Source organism: Triticum dicoccoides, chromosome 2A, assembly GCF_002162155.2.
Source record: "Triticum dicoccoides isolate Atlit2015 ecotype Zavitan chromosome 2A, WEW_v2.0, whole genome shotgun sequence".
Lineage (NCBI taxonomy): Eukaryota > Viridiplantae > Streptophyta > Magnoliopsida > Poales > Poaceae > Triticum > Triticum dicoccoides.
In genome coordinates, this window is record NC_041382.1 from 736,111,793 (window position 1) to 736,128,854 (window position 17,062).

Here is a 17,062-nt window from a genome sequence, read left to right on the forward strand (position 1 = left end):
TGTGTAGGTGCAAGGGACTTGAGCGTGGCCTCCTATTGGATTGATACCTTGGTTCTCAAAAACTGAGCGAAATACTTACGCTACTTTGTTGCATCACCCTTTCCTCTTCAAGGGAAAACCAACGCAGTGCTCAAGAGGTAGCAAAGGATTTCTGGCGTCGTTGCCGGGGAAGTCTACACACAAGTCAAGACATACCAAGTAACCATCACAAACTCTTATCCCTCGCATTACATTATTTGCCATTTGCCTCTTGTTTTCCTCTCCCCCACTTCACCCTTGCCGTTTTATTTGCCCTCTCTTTCAGTTCGCTACTTTTTTGCTTGCTTCTTGTTTGCTCGTGTGTTGGATTGCTTGCTTGTCATGATGGCTCAAGACAATACTAAATTGTGTGACTTTAACAATACCAACAATAATGGTTTTCTTAGTACCCCGATTGCTCCTCTTATCGAAGCTGAATCTTGTGAAATTAATGCTGCTTTGTTGAATCTTGTCATGAAAGATCAATTCGCCGTCCGTCCTAGTGAAGATGCTGCTACCCATCTAAATAGCTTTGTTGGTTTGTGTGATATGCAAAAGAATAAAGATGTGGATAATGATATTTTTAAATTGAAGCTATTTCTGTTTCTCTTAGAGATCGCGCTAAAACTTGGTTTTTGTCTTTGCCTAAAAATAGTATTGATTCTTGGAATAAGTGCAAAGATGCTTTTATCTCTAACTATTTTCCTCCCGCTAAGATCATCTCTCTTAGAAACGATATTATGAATTCTAAGCAACTTGATCATGAACATGTTGCACAAGCTTGGGAGAGAATGAAATTAATGATACGTAATTGCCCTACACATGGTTTGAATTTATGGATGATTATACAAAAAAAATATGTCGGATTGAATTTTGCTTCTAGAAATCTTTTAGATTCGGCTGCGGGAGGCACTTTTATGGAAATCACGTTAGGAGAAGCTACTAAACTCCTAGATAATATTATGGTTAATTATTCTCAATGGCACATTGAAAGATCTACTAGTAAAAAGGTTCGTGCGATTGAAGAAATTAATGTTTTGAGTGGAAAGATGGATGAACTTATGAAATTGTTTCTAATAAGAGTGTTTCTTCTGATCCTAGTGATATGCCTTTGTCTACTTTGATTGAGAATAATAATGAATCTATGGATGTGAATTTTGTTGGTAGGAATAATTTTGGTAACAATTTGTATAGAGGAAACTGTTAATCCTAGGTCGTTCCCTAATAATTCCTCTAATAACTATGGTAATTCCTACAACAATTCTTATGGAAATTTTAATAAGATGCCTTCTGAATTTGAAACTAGTGTTAAAGAGTTTATGAATTCACAAAAGAATTTCAACGCCTTGCTTGAGGAAAAATTGCTTAAAGTTGGTGAATTGGCTAGGAACGTGGATAGAATTTCTCTTGATGTTGATTTTTTGAAACATAGATCTATTCCACCTAAGCATGATATCAATGAGTCTCTTAAATCCATGAGAATTTCCATTGATGAGTGCAAAGAAGGAACCACTAGGATGCGTGCTAAAAAAGATTGCTTTGTGAAGGCGTGTTCTTCTAGTTTTTATGAGAATAAAGATGAAGATCTAAAAGTTATTGATGTGTCCCCTATTAAATCCTTGTTTTGCAATATGAATCTTGATAATGATGGGACTAGAGATGAGTCAACTTTAGTTAGAAGGTATCCCAAAAATTTGGAGTTTTTAGATCTTGATGCAAAAATTGGTAAAAGTGGGATTGGAGAGGTCAAAACTTTAGATAGTAATGAACCCACTATCTTGGATTTCAAGGAATTTAATTATGATATTGTTCTTTAATATATTGTATTTCCTTGTTGCAATCTGTGCTAAATTCTCCGCATGCTTATAGTCAAAATAAAGCTTTTACTAAACATATCGTTGATGCTTTGATGCAATCTTATGAAGAAAAACTTGATTTGGAAGTTTCTATCCCTAGAAAACTTTATGATGAATGGGAACCAACAAATAAAATTAAAATTAAAGATCACAAATGCTATGCTTTGTGTTATTTGGGTGCTAGTGTTTCCACGATCCCAAAAACTTTGTGTGATTGTTAGGTTTCCGTGAATTTGATGATTGTTCTTTAAACTTGCACCTTGCGGATTCCACCATTAAGAAACCTATGGGAAGAATTAATGATGTTCTTATTGTTGCAAATAGGAATTATGTGCCCGTAGATTTCATTGTTCTCGATATAGATTGCAATCCTTTGTGCCCTATTATTCTTGGTAGACCTTTACTTAGAATGATTGGTGCAATCATTGATATGAAGGAAGGGAATCTTAGATTCCAATTTCCGTTAAGGAAAGGCATGGAACACTTCCCTAGAAATAAAATTAAATTACCATATGAATCTATTATGAGATCCACTTATGGATTGCCTACCAAACATGGCAATACCTAAATCTATCCTCACTTTTATGCCTAGCTAGGGACGTTAAACGATAGCGCTTGTTGGGAGGCAACCCAATTTATTTTAGTTTTTTGCTTTTTGGTTGTGTTTAGAAATAAATAATCCATCTAGCTTCTGTTTAGATGTGATTTTGTGTTTTATTTAGTGTTTGTGCCAAGTAGAACCTTTGGGAAGACTTGGGGAAAGTCTTTGCGATCTTGCTGTAAAAAACAGAAACTTCAGCACTCACGAGATTAGCTACAACTTTTTACTGGAGAATTCTATTTAGTTGATTCTTTTTGAAGATGATTAATAGATAAATTAATCACGTCCAGAAATTTATTTTAGAATTTTTGGAGTTCCAAAAGTTTGCGTTAGTTACAGATTACTACAGACTGTTCTGTTTTTGACAGATTCTGTTTTTCGCATGTTGTTTGCTTATTTTAATGAATCTATGGCTAGTAATGGAGTTTATGAACCATATAAAACTTGGAATACAGTATATTTAACATCAATATAAATAAATAATGAGTTAATTACAGTGCCTTGAAGTGGTGTTTTGTTTTCTTTCGCTAACGGAGCTCACAAGATTTTCTGTTAAGTTTTGTGTTGTGAAGTTTTCAAGTTTTGGGTAAAGATTTGATGGATTATGGAACAAGGATTGGCAAGAGCCTAAGATTGGGGATTCCCAAGGTACCCCAAGGTAAAATTCAAGGACAACCAAAAGCTTAAGCTTGGGGATGCCCCGGAAGGCATCCCCTCTTTCGTCGTCGTCTATCGGTAACTTTACTTGGGGCTATATTTCTATTCACCACATGATATGTGTTTTGCTTGGAGAGTCTTGTATGATTTGAGTCTTTGCTTTTTAGTTTATCACAATCATCCTCGCTGTACACACCTTTTGAGAGAGACACACATGATTCAGAATTTGTTAGAATACTCTATGTGCTTCACTTATATCTTTTGAGCTATATAGTTTTTGCTCTAGTGCTTCACTTATATCTTTTCGAGCACGGTGGTGGTTTTATTTTATAGAAATTATTGATCTCTCATGCTTCACTTATATTATTTTGAGAGTCTTAAACAGCATGATAATTTGCTTTAATTGTGAAATTAATCTGAATGTGATAGGCATCCAAGATGAGCATAATAAAAACTTCCATATTGAGTTCACTGAATATCATGAGAAGTTTGATACTTGATAAGTGTTTTGAGATATAAAGGTGGTAATATTAGAATGTGCTAGTTGAGTAATTGTGAAATTGAGAAATACTTGTGTTAAGGTTAGCAAGTCCCGTAGCATGCACGTATGGTAAAAGTTGTGTGACAATTTTGACACATAAGGTGTTCTTTTATTGCTTTCCTTATGAGTGGCGGTCGGGGACGAGCGATGGTCTTTTCCTACCAATATATCCCTCTAGGGGCATGCGTAGTAGTACTTTGCTTCGAGGGCTAATAAACTTTTGCAATAAGTATATGAGTTCTTTATGACTAATGTGAGTCCATGGATTATACACACTCTCAACCTTCCACAATTTTCTAGCCTCTACGTTACCGTGCATTGCCCTTTCTCACCTTGAGAGTTGGTGCAAACTTCGCTGGTGCATCCAAACCCCGTGATATGATACACTCTATCACACATAAACCTCCTTATATCTTCCTCAAAACAGCCACCATACCTACCTATCTTGGCATTTCCATAGCCATTCTGAGATATATTGCCATGCAACTTTCCACCAATCCATTTATTATGACACGCTCCATCATTGTCATATTGCTTTGCATGATCATGTAGTTGACATCGTATTTGTGGCAAAGCCACCATTCATAATTTTTCACACATGTCACTCTTGATTCATTGCTTATCCCGGTACACCGCCGGAGGCATTCACATAGAGTCATATTTTGTTCTAAGTATTTAGTTGTAATTCTTGAGTTGTAAGTAATAAAAGTGTGATGATCATCATTATTTGAGCATTGTCCCATGCGAGGAAAGGATGATGGAGACTATGATTCCCCCACAAGTCAGGATGTGATTTCGGACTAAAAGAAGAGGCCAAAGAAAAAAAAGAAGGCCCAAGAAAAAAAGAAAAAAAAGAAAAAGGAAAAAAAGGAAAAAATGAGAGAAAAAGAGAGAAGGGACAATGTTACTATCCTTTTTCCACACTTGTGCTTCAAAGTAGCACCGTGATCTTCATGATAGAGAGTCTCCTATGTTGTCACTTTCATATACTAGTGGGAATTTTTCATTATAGAACTTGGCTTGTATATTCCAATGATGGGCTTCCTCAAAATGCCCTAGGTCTTCGTGAGCAAGCAAGTTGGATGCACACCCACTTAGTTTTTTTGTTAAGATTTCATATATTTATAGCTCTAGTGCATCCGTTGCGTGGCAATCCCTACTCCTCTCATTGACATCAATTGATGGGCATCTCCATAGCATATTGATTAGCCGCGTCAATGTGAGACTTTCTACCTTTTTCTCTTCTCACATAACCCCCATCATTATACTTTATTCCACCCATAGTGCTATATCCATGGCTTGCGCTCATGTATTGTGTAAGGGTTGAAAAGGTTGAAGCGCGTTAAAAAGTATGAACCAATTGCTCGGCTTGTCATCGGGGTTATGCATGATGAGAACGTTTTGTGTGACGAAATTGAAACATGGCCTAACTATATGATTTTGTAGGGATAAGCTTTCTTTGGCTATGTTATTTTGATAAAGACATAATTGCTTGGTTAGCATGTTTGAAGTATTATTGTTTTATGTCAGCATTAAACTTTTATCTTGAATCTTTCGGATCTGAATATCCATGCCACAATAAAAAGAATTACATTAAAAATTATGCTAAGAAGCATTCCACATCAAAAATTCTGTTTTTATCATTTACCTACTCGAGGACGAGCAGGAATTAAGCTTGGGGATGCTTGATACATCTCCAACGTATCTATAATTTTTTTATTGTTCCATGCTATTATATTATCTGTTTTGGATGTTCAATGGGCTTTATTATACCCTTTTATATTATTTTTGGGACTAACCTATTAACCGGAGGCCCAACCCAAATTGTTGTTTTTTGCCTATTTCAGTGTTTCGCAGAAAAAGAATATCAAACGGAATGCAAACGGAATGAAACCTTCGGGAGCGTGATTTTTGGAACAAACGTGATCCAGAGGACTTGGAGTGGATGTCAAGCAACCAACGAGGAGGCCATGAGGCAGGGGGCGCGCCTACCCCCCCTGGGCGTGCCCTCCACCCTCGTGGGCCCCTCGTGGGCCCCTCGTGGCTCCACCGACCTACTTCTTCCTCCTATATATACCTACGTACCCCGAAACCATCGAAGAAAACCATGAAAACCTAATTCCACCACCGAAACCTTCTGTACCCGTGAGATCCCATCTTGGGGCCTTTTCCGGCGCTCTGCCGGAGGGTGCATTGATCATGGAGGGCTTCTACATCAACACCATAGCCTCTCCGATGATGTGTGAGTAGTTTACCTCAGACCTTCGGGTCCATAGTTATTAGCTAGATAGCTTCTTCTCTCTCTTTGGATCTCAATACAAAGTTCTCCTCGATTCTCTTGGAGATCTATTCGATGTAATCTTGTTTTACGGTGTATTTGTCGAGATCCGATGAATTGTGGGTTTATGATCAAGATTATCTATGAACAATATTTGGATCTTCTCTGAATTCTTTTATGTATGATTGGTTATCTTTGCAAGTCTCTTCGAATTATCAGTTTGGTTTGGCCTACTAGATTGATCTTTCTTGCAATGGGAGAAGTGCTTAGCTTTGGGTTCAATCTTGCGGTGCTCGATCCTAGTGATAGTAGGGGAAACGACACGTATTATATTGTTGCCATCGAGGATAAAAAGATGGGGTTTATATCATATTGCATGAGTTTATCCCTCTACATCATGTCATCTTGCTTAAAGCGTTACCCCGTTCTTATGAACTTGATACTCTAGATGCATGCTGGATAGCGGTCGATGTGTGAAGTAATAGTAGTAGATGCAGGCAGGAGTCGGCCTACTTGTCACGGACGTGATGCCTATATACATGATCATACCTAGATATTCTCATAACTATGCTCAATTCTATCAATTGCTTGACAGTAATTTGTTTACCCACCGTAATACTTATGCTATCTTGAGAGAAGCCACTAGTGAAACCTATGGCCCCCGGGTCTATTTTCCATCATATTAATTTCCCGTCAACAAGCTATTTCTTGCGCCATTTATTTTGCAATCTTTACTTTTAATCTTTATCATAAAAATACCAAAAATATTATCTTATCATCTCTATCAGATCTCACTTTTGCAAGTGGCCGTGAAGGGATTGACAACCCCTTTATCGCGTTGGTTGCAAGGTTTTTATTTGTTTGTGTAATTGCAAGGGACTTGAGCGTGGCCTCCTACTGGATTGATACCTTGGTTCTCAAAAACTGAGGGAAATACTTACGCTACTTTGATGCATCACTTTTTCCTCTTCAAGGGAAAACCAACGCAGTGCTCAAGAGGTAGCAAGCACTCATAGGCGTTACTTGACTTCCTGCAACGCAAAGCGGTAACTTTCACTAGCGTCGACACCAGAGGCGACAAGACCATGCTTGCCCGTGCATGGATTAAAATTCCAGACGAGCACCACGTCGACATCCAGAGGCAATTCTGTATCAAGGGTGGTGGAGAAAGGGACTCCATGGGTGACCTTGCAGCGGCCATCACCGACCCCTCCTACAAGAACATGAAGATATCATTGCCAAAGGAGAAGCACCAGTTCTGGGAGTGGAAGCCGCTTTCCCCGCTACACCTTGAGTACGGAGCAAAAGACGGGTATGTTAGCTACAAGTTGTACCGTAGAATCCTTATCATCGAGAATGGGCTACGTCACCTCTACCAACAACCAATGAAGGAAAGACTCTGCCCACGTAAGAACAAAGACGAGGGATCTTCCATCGACTGGAAGCGTCGGAAGGGAAACAGTCGTTGGTAAATTGCGAGAAAATGGATGTCTACATTAAAGTAGTAGTAACTACTATTATGATAATTTAGATTGAATGAACCTATGTTGTAAATATGATTGTTGTTGCTCAAAGATGTTGTGTGTACTGTATTACTATTTTACGCTTGAACACAGTGGTGTGCTCATGTACAAATGCATAGTACGTTTTGCATGTCTAAATGCAATTAGTAAGTTATCTCCCAGTATTGAGCAAATATATCTTGTATCCATGATTACAGAAGGAGAAATATGTCGAACGATATTGTATTATAACTTTCATACTTAACATGTACAAGATGAAGGAAATATGCCCTAGAGGCAATAATAAAGTTGTTATTTATATTTCCTTATATCATGGTAAATGTTTATTATTCATGCTAGAATTCTATTAACTGGAAACTTAGTACATGTGTGAATACATAGACTAAACAGAGTGTCCCTAGTATGCCTCTACTTGACTAGCTTGTTAATCAAAGATGGTTATGTTTCCTGACCATAGACATGTGTTGTCATTTGATCAACGGGATCACATCATTAGAGCATGATGTGATGGACAAGACCCATCTGTTAGCTTAGCATTATGATCGTTGAGTTTTATTGTTATTGCTTTCTTCATGACATATACATGTTCCTCTGACTATGAGATTATGCAACTCTCGAATACCGTAGGAACACCTTGTGTGCTATCAAACGTCACAACGTAACTGGGTGATTATAAAGATGCTCTACATGTGTCTCCGAAGGTGTTTGTTGAGTTGGCATAGATCGAGATTAGGATTTGTCACTCCAATTGTCGGAGAGGTATCTCTGGGCCCTCTCGGTAATGCACATCACTATAAGCCTTGCAAGCAATGTGACTAAGGAGTTAGTTACAGGATGATGCATTACGGAACGAGTAAAGAGACTTGCCGGTAACGAGATTGAACTAGGTATTGAGATACCGACGATCGAATCTCGCGCAAGTAGCATATCGACGACAAAGGGAACAGCGTATGTTGTTATGCGGTTTGACCGATAAAGATCTTCGTAGAATATGTAGGAACCAATACGAGCATCCAGGTTCCGCTATTGGTTATTCACCGGAGATGATTCTTGGTCATGTCTACATAGTTCTCGAACCCGTAGGGTTCGCACGCTTAACGTTCGATGACGATTGGTATGAGTTTATGTGGTTTGATGTACCGAAGGTTGTTCGGAGTCCCGGATATGATCGCGGACATGACGAGGAGTCTCGAAATGGTCGAGACGTAAAGATCGATATATTGGAAGGCTATGTTTGGACATCGGAATGGTTCCGGGTGAGTTCGGGCATTTACTGGAGTACCGGGGGGTTACCGGAACCCCTCGGGGAGTCAGTGGGCCTTATTGGGCCTTAGTGGGAGAGAGGAGGAGGCGGCCAGGTGGAGGCCCCCCCCCCCCAAGCCCAATCCGAATTGGGTGGGGGCCGCCCCCCCCCCCTTCCTTCCCTCTCTCTCCCCCTTCCTTCTTCTCCTACTCCTACTCCCATCGAGAGTAGGACTCCCCCCTTGGGCGCGCCATCAGAGGGTCGGCCCTCCCCCTCCTCCACTTCTTTATATACGGGGGAGGGGGCACCCCATAGACACACAAGTTGATTGTTTAGTCGTGTGCGGTGCCCCCCTCCATAGATTTCCACCTCAGTCATATCGTTGCAGTGCTTAGGCGAAGCCCTGCGCCGGTAGCTTCATCATCACCGTCACCACGCCGTCGTGCTGACGAAACTCTCCCTCGACCTCAGCTGGATCTAGAGTTCGTGAGACTTCACCGAGCTGAACGTGTGCAGATCACGGAGGTGCCTTATCTTCGGTGCTAGGATCGGTCGGATCGTGAAGACGTATGACTACATCAACCGTGTTGTCATAATGCTTCCGCTTACGGTCTACGAGGGTACGTGGACAACACTCTCCCCTCTCGTTGCTATGCATCACCTAGATGGATCTTGCATGTGCGTAGGAATTTTTTTGAAATTACTGCGTTCCCTAACACAAGATGCATCTTACATTTACAAGGATATGTGATTGTATCGTTCTTAACTTTCTGTAAAATGCTTATTCAACATTAGCGTGAACAATTCATAAATATTGCCGAAGTACATTCGGTACACAGACACAAGGGACAAGAACTTTGCTAGTTTAACCACATTGGAAAAAAATCACACAACACAACCGTTTCACATTAAACACTGCTCTGTCCATTCAGAACATCCTTGCTATTGCACACAGGTTCCTCTCCGTAGACCAGTTCTGCAGGATGCCACAAAACTACACTACACTATATGCAACTGACCTATGTACAACTGTGGCTCTCTAAGTGTCTATTCGAACCCATGCCTGTGGTGCCACACGCCCGTGACCCTAGAGACTTCACACCTGTGCATCCATAACAAAGCCTCTCTAACCAAGTATTTGGACCAATGCCTCTGCTGCCATACTTCCGTGCCTCTAGAAACTTGACAGCAGCAAGAGGATTCATACCCGTACCTCCACACAACTGTGCCTGTACTGACTTCACTTCCGTGCCTCCATTTGCTCAATCCACGTGCCTCACATAAAACCCACATTAACTCTACATGCTCCGCACGCGTAATCGCTCGTGCAACTTTGGTGCTGCACACATGTTCCTCTCAGTACAACCCTATGTTGTCGGATGCACCAACCTATACATGTGCCTCCTCCCTATAGAGGCTTCACTCACATGTCTCTCGTGCCCACACACCCGTGCCTCGCGTAACACGCGTCGTGACTCTACAAGCTATTTCACGCGTGATCGTCCGTGCCTCGTTGCTGCTGCACAGACGTTCCTGTCTCTACAACCCATGTCAGAGGAAACAACATACGTGCCTCTAATGTATGTATAACTATGCCTCCAATTAACTAACATCGGTCTAAAAAACATCTTTAAAACAGATGCACAGCCATGCCTCTTCTACAAATGAAGAACATCAATGAACAGTTAGGTTCATATCGTTTCATATATCTAAATAACATTACACTATAGCATGGAATTTTAAACAAAATTCATTATGTTCAAAGGCTATAACTAACATCACTGCGGCAGAAGATTGAAGATAACAACAAGCCTCCCATCACGCACTTTGAAAGTTATGAGCACCAAGCTGTTTACTTCAATAGACGATGCCCGAAGAAAATCACTGAACCCTTCCTCTTTGAACACCAATCTATTACCCAAGCCAATGAAGTAGGAGAAAGAGTGCTCACATATATATCATCATCATCACAAGTTTCCAAAGTAACTTCAAGAGTTAAAACTCCAATCCTAGGAATTGACACGGACTCCTTCAAACTCCTCGCAACAATACCAGTAATAACATGACAAAAACATCAAGCTATTAGAAATGGAACAAAAATTAAAAACTATAAAATAGGGAAATACTAATAAATAAATAAACAGAAACAAAGAAAAACAGTGGAAAATAAATCTGACCATATGATGACCATTAACATTCATGGAATCAATCCTGTGAACAAAAGGACAACAGGGTATGTACTCATCATCAAAGAGTTGACACGTCGTGAAATACATCTGCTGATAATTAAGAAAAAGACCATGGATGTAATAACAACTCCCAACAAGTTCCTTCTTGGAGTCGCTCAAACCATCAAGAGCTACAAAATATAATTACACAAGTTCAAGGGAGCAGAAAAATCATCATGTAAAATAAAACAAGCTAAAAACTTCCTTAAAAATAAACCTTACCAACAGAAGGTAAAGGAGACAACATAACTCCACCCCGATAAAAGTCAACACCAATCAACATTCCATAGCGTTCAAGCCTAATGGTCATTCTATCACGATCACGAAGACCATAATCAATGACCAAATCTTCCCAGAAAGGACTATGGAATTTGCTCCTCACCCGACCATGACTAAAGGGAACACAATACAAATAACCCTCACTGGAGTGAAGAGCAAGATCAGTATGTCTGTCACCCCTCCTTATGGCTAAAGCTTTACACTCCTCGATGTAACGAGCAAGATGAGCTCTAACATTGCACGGAACATACTGCAAAACCAATGATCACAATCAAAAAAAGAAGACCTAGAATAATTTCCACTCAAAACGGCAACAGCAGAACCAAAAGAAATAAGTATGTGTGCCAAAAAATGATCAAATATAAAATGTTATTCTTACAACACGAGTCGAACAACGTCGATCCAGAACCACAGTGAACACGTCTACAGAAGAATCAACAGACAGACACGGGCCACCCACCATACCGCAAAAAGGACAAGCCATACCTGCAAAGAACACAATGATTATCAAGAACTAATTCCACAAACCGATTGGAAACTTGACAACTGATAGTATTGGAAGCCCCCACCCGTAACTACCCCATAAATCTCCATATCCCGGAAATATAATGGGAACAAAAAGAGAAACAAAAGGAAACAGGGAACCCACGAATGCAACCGGTAGGAAATGACGATCTCGCGGACGGGGAAGCGCGGTCGACGCTAAAAAAAGGAGCCGTAAGCAGGCGACAAGCACGGCGGGCACGACGGGGGCCGCCGTAAGCAGGCGACAAGAGCGGTGGCCGTGACGGGCGGCGACGACGGCAACGAAAGAACAGCCGCGGCGACGGTTTGACCACACCAGACAGAAACAGATCTCAAAACAGATCAAAAGTGTATTATAAAACATTAAAAGTACAAGGACTAAAGTGAAAAAGGGAAAAACTAGAAATGAAAACCAGAAACCGGAAATCACGGGAGAGGTCGTCAGCGCGCCAAGTGTCGCGCGCGGAGCGCCCCAGAAAAGTCTCAGGAGCGCTCCGCGCGTGACACTTGGCGCACGGGGAGCGCTCCCCGACTAATCGTTGCGGGGAGCGCTCCACAACTAGTGATTTCGCCCTATATGCATCTATATTTTTCATTTTTCCACCTTGGACAAAAAAACTCAAAGGAGGCCTAGCTAGGTCCATGAACTGCGCGGCCCACGCGGAACGTACATAGAAAATACCAGCTAGGCCCATGAACTGCATGTGGCCCACGCGGAACGTACATACAAAATTCTGTGACGAACGCTTTTTATTGCAGGTTTATACTAAAACAGTCAAGGATTTGTTCGTAAAATATCATGACGGGCCAAGAATACCTATTTTCCCTTTAATAGTATTTAATAAGTAATAGTATGTATAGATACACAGTTAACATTTTAAAAATAAATTGTTAAAAAATTCAAATATATGTGTTTGAAGTCTAGTCTTTTCATACATGTTGTACAATCTTCTGTATATCTTAGGAACATTTTTGTACACATGTTTAATTTTTTTAAATACATGAGTGACTCTTTCAAATAAATGTTTTTGAACTTTTTTTAATCTGCATTAAACATTTTTTTCAATATGTGTCAACTCCAACCACCAGGCCATCACCCCGCCGGTGTACGGGTGCTTTGTTTTTCTCTTTTAGTTTGTTCTTCAGTTCAGTTTATTCTTTATCATTTTTCTTTTTCTTTTTTTCTCATCCTTTTCCAGGTTTTTTAAAAATGCGTGAACCTTTTAAAATAGATGAAATTATTTCAAATTGGTTAACTTTTTCCGAAATCAATCAACTTCTTTAGCATTTTTGGTGAACTTTTTTTAGAAATCGATGAACTGTATTTTTAATCTGATGAACTATTTTCAATTCGATGAACTCTTTTTCAGATCCAATGAACTCTTTTTCAAATCCGATGAACTTTAAAAAAATGATGAACCTTTTTCCAAATATTTAATAAATCTATGAACTTTTTTATGAACATATTCAAAATTCTAAAAAAACAGAGGCCGGTCTTTTTCCTGAACCAGCAACGCAGCACAACCGAAAAAAAAATAGCCAGCGAGGCGAGCGAAAGCGAACGAAGGGAGCGATTGTTTTAATGGGATACGGCCCGCTGCTGGTCGCTGTAGGCGCCACTTCTCCCCGGCGCCACTTCGGCTCCATGCTGGGCCGCTGTTCTCGATCTACTGGGCCGGGCTGAGCCTGAGAGAAAGTATATAACACGCACTCGCCGTCCGAACCGTATCCAAACACCGTATCTAGAAAACCCTTGCTGTTACCTTTGCCTTCCCCTTCCCCTCCTAAAAAGGAGGACGGGCGGCGAGATGGCGACGGCAGGGAATTCGAAGGCACCGAGTGGCGAGAATCCGTCCTTAGGCGGGGAGCTCTATCAGGCTGCAATCTCTCTGCATAAGAGTATCAGCCGGATCGGGGCCAAGGGGGACATGATGTTCGAGATTGGTCGTCTTGACGCCGCGCATCGCGTAACTCTGTTTGAGTTGAGATCGGAGATGTTCGAGCTGTCGGAAAAGATCAGGCGCGTGATGCCCGACGCCTTTCGTATTGAAGCTAAAGGTGAGATGGACACTGGTGGGAGGTCGTCGAAGGGAAGTAATGCTGCGGATCTCGAGGAACTTCGTCATGCGGCATCACTGATGCGGACAACCGAAGAAGCAGAAAGAAAGGAGCTGCTCGATCTGTTAGCAAAGGAGACCAAGGGGTTGTTCGCTGGCAAGGCAGGCAATCTACCCGAATCGATTGGGGAGATCCTGCTGAAATTCAGAAGTTTTGTCGGTGACATCAATTCAGTATTTGAAGCCGAACAGACCCGCAAGGAGGCAGCGGCAGTGCTAACCTTGGGCTTCAGGCTACAGTTCTTCTCCAAGGAGATCCATGGATTGTGGCAACAGATGTGCAAATTGCAGAGTTTGTTCATGCCAGAGAACAAAGATGTCATGAGAACAATGATCGTTTTGAAGAATGAGTACCTGCCCCGTATCTGCAAGTTGCAGTGGATTGCTAAACGTATCAGCATGCTGCAGCAGGTGGACCTGGATTTTGATTCCAAGGTGAAATTGATGATGATACAGTTGAAATCTGAATCTTTCTTATCAGCTATGGAGGAGGTGGAGAGGGAACACATATGCAAATCTTCCATGGAGGAGGAGAGGAGGTTTGCTGCCTACCGTATGAACTGGGACCGTATATGGGGGCACCACAAGAACTTCGAAAACCAGAGTGAGTAAACACGCATCGAGCTAGTTATCTGATCATTGTTAGGTTTCTTGTTCACCTGCTGCGTGTTCTTATTAAATGTATCATATAAGTAATCTGGCCTCTACAGCATGATAGGTCTCTAACTCAATACTTAACTGCTGCTTTATTCTTCTTGATGAATGGATCATATAAGTACTCTGCCACTATAGTTACTTAATGATAGGTCTTTGACTCATGCTTAACTTGCATCCAGCGCTTTTGAGCCCCATGCTCTATACACATTGCACACCGCGCCGCATCCCAATTGAAGCTGTAGCCGGGAGTACCTTGCAGATCTATTCCATTAAAATCTCGGCAACAAAAAATCTCACATTGCCAGTGGAGGTGTATGGAGTGGTAGCAGCCCGAGATACTGCGGACCGTCATCGCAACCCTATATTCCTTCGCAGAAGTAACTACTGCCAAAAACTGGAAGAAAATGTATGTGTGGTATTTTCTTATTATTCTTTGTTTGTTTCCTGCATTCATGTTGTTGATTAGTTAATAGCAATGATGATGCTCGCAGGATTCCTTTTTGTGCCTGGATGGCCCGGTTCGTGCGATTGTGTCCATGGGCACTGTGTACTTTGAAATTCAACTAAAAGTAAAGGGTGCATCAGAATCTGAAGATAAAGCATTGATCAGTACTTATTTCTTCTACAATGGTGACAGTTCCGGTGGGCATGTGGCTAAGAACGACTTCTGCACAGTGGAGTTTTGCTGGGAGCAACTTCGGCAGTCAGTGCAGGCTACTATCCTGAGTGTGCTTGTTACATCTGTAGATGGAAAATTGCCTTTTCCGCATGGTGGCAGAGTTGTTTGCTCTTCACAACCTCAGGATGGTAATGAAGATATTGCTGGGCTCTCATCCAGGCAAGTTGTGTTGGTTGATTCAGAAGGTGGAAGAATGCCAATTGCTGAACATGGCTATCTTGAGCTGTCAAGAGAAGTAGTTTCTGTGGAATTGAATGGAAAGTTAAAAGTCCTTATAGAGGCCTATTCGACAACACAATCTGCTGAGAGTGCTCAAGTCATCTTAATCACACCAAAAAAATCCAACATAACTAAAGTTGCATGTAGCCTATATGCTGGTGGCCCTAAGGTGGAGATTACTGTTGCTTGGTCCCTCATTCCGTCGAAGATGCTTAGTTGATGAATGATGATGGGAGGCTGGACTTGTTGAAAAGATGGTGATATGTGAAAGTTATGGTCATACGGCTGCCTTTCCTGTAGTTATGGTCGGACTATGTGAACATTTTTAACTGTATTGTCAAGCTATGTGAAAGTTATGTGAACCTGTATTAAGTGGGATGTATTAAGCTATGTTATGCTTGACAATCGATCATGTTACTTTCTGAACAATTGTTTATCAATCAAAATCAGATTGGTATCTCCTGTGAGCTACAGCTACGGTCTGATCATGTTACATCTGTATTGTCCCTGCTTGCGACCAAATATTTCAGTAGATTAGATTGTTTAGAACAGCTATAGTAAGAGATCAATCAAGGCATTTAGTAGAACTATGCAAATCTTGCCCGCAAAAAAAAAACTATGCAAATCTGATCTACAATGTAGTACTCCCTCCGTCCGGAAAAGGACGGCGCAGCGTGAATTTTGCAAATAAATAAATAAATAAAACTGTCTTTTCCCGACATAACCTGCAGTACCGTCCCCTTTCCCCCTCCCTGACCATGCCATGCAACTCCCGCGCGCACTTCCCTCCTCTTTTCCGCCGTGCCTCAGCTCCCTTGAGAAGCTCAAGGAACGACTTTTTCCCTTCCTTGAGTCCCTCGTCGTCGCCATGGCGAGCTCATCCTTCTTTCTCCATGGCGAGTTCCTGCCTGCTGCCTCCTTCCTTTCTGCCATCGAGCAGGCCATGGTGAGCTTGCTCGTCAATGTTGGACCTTGTTGAGTGTCGACCCCGCGCCGGGGCCGTCCCAACTGACCTTGGTGGGTGCACTGCAGTTCAGGGTTAAGAAAACTTCACTGCACTTGCAACAGTTCAGGGTTCAGAAAACTTCAGACGTAGCCCGAATCAGGAAATTTGACAAACACAAATCTGAAATGATTCTGGAGGCACTTTCTTCTTTCTTCTTTCTAATGGTTGTTCCTGTAGCAATTTGCTCTATATTTACTAAAAATAAACTTGATCTACTAAAAATAAACTTGGCCATTGTTTACTGAAAATAAACTTGATCTTCAGAGTACTGTGTTTCTTACAGAGCAAGCAAGGTACACATTTCTTCAGTTTAGCATATTCAGTTAACACTAGGTCAATATTCAGGACTATTCAGTAACATGAGTACTCCAAAAACTGATTGCTTTTCATGAAACACTCACTTTCTTGAAACAGAGGAAACTGCTTTTCATCAGTAAACATATGCTGCTAATGGAAACTTTCAGTAGCTTGTTGACTATGGCTCTAACTGTCATCTCAAAAGAAAGGTACACTTGGCTATGGCTCTAACTGAATTTTCAAAAGAATGATGGTAATTTCTGATCCTATACATGACAGGCAAAACTAATTCTCAGGTTATAATATCTTCATTAGCAGGATGACAAGAAATTTGGTAC

General features: G+C 41.1%; 1 protein-coding gene across 1 annotated transcript; it reads left to right on the top strand.

Annotated features, from left to right (window-relative positions):
- Positions 1-13,500: 13,500 nt before the first annotated feature.
- Positions 13,501-15,883, top strand: LOC119352148. Its single transcript, XM_037618872.1, has 3 exons — positions 13,501-14,470; positions 14,703-14,929; positions 15,015-15,883. The coding sequence occupies exons 1-3, from the start codon at positions 13,558-13,560 to the stop codon at positions 15,639-15,641; spliced, it is 1,767 nt and encodes a 588-aa protein (XP_037474769.1). The 5' UTR covers positions 13,501-13,557; the 3' UTR covers positions 15,642-15,883.
- The last annotated feature ends 1,179 nt before the right edge of the window (positions 15,884-17,062 follow it).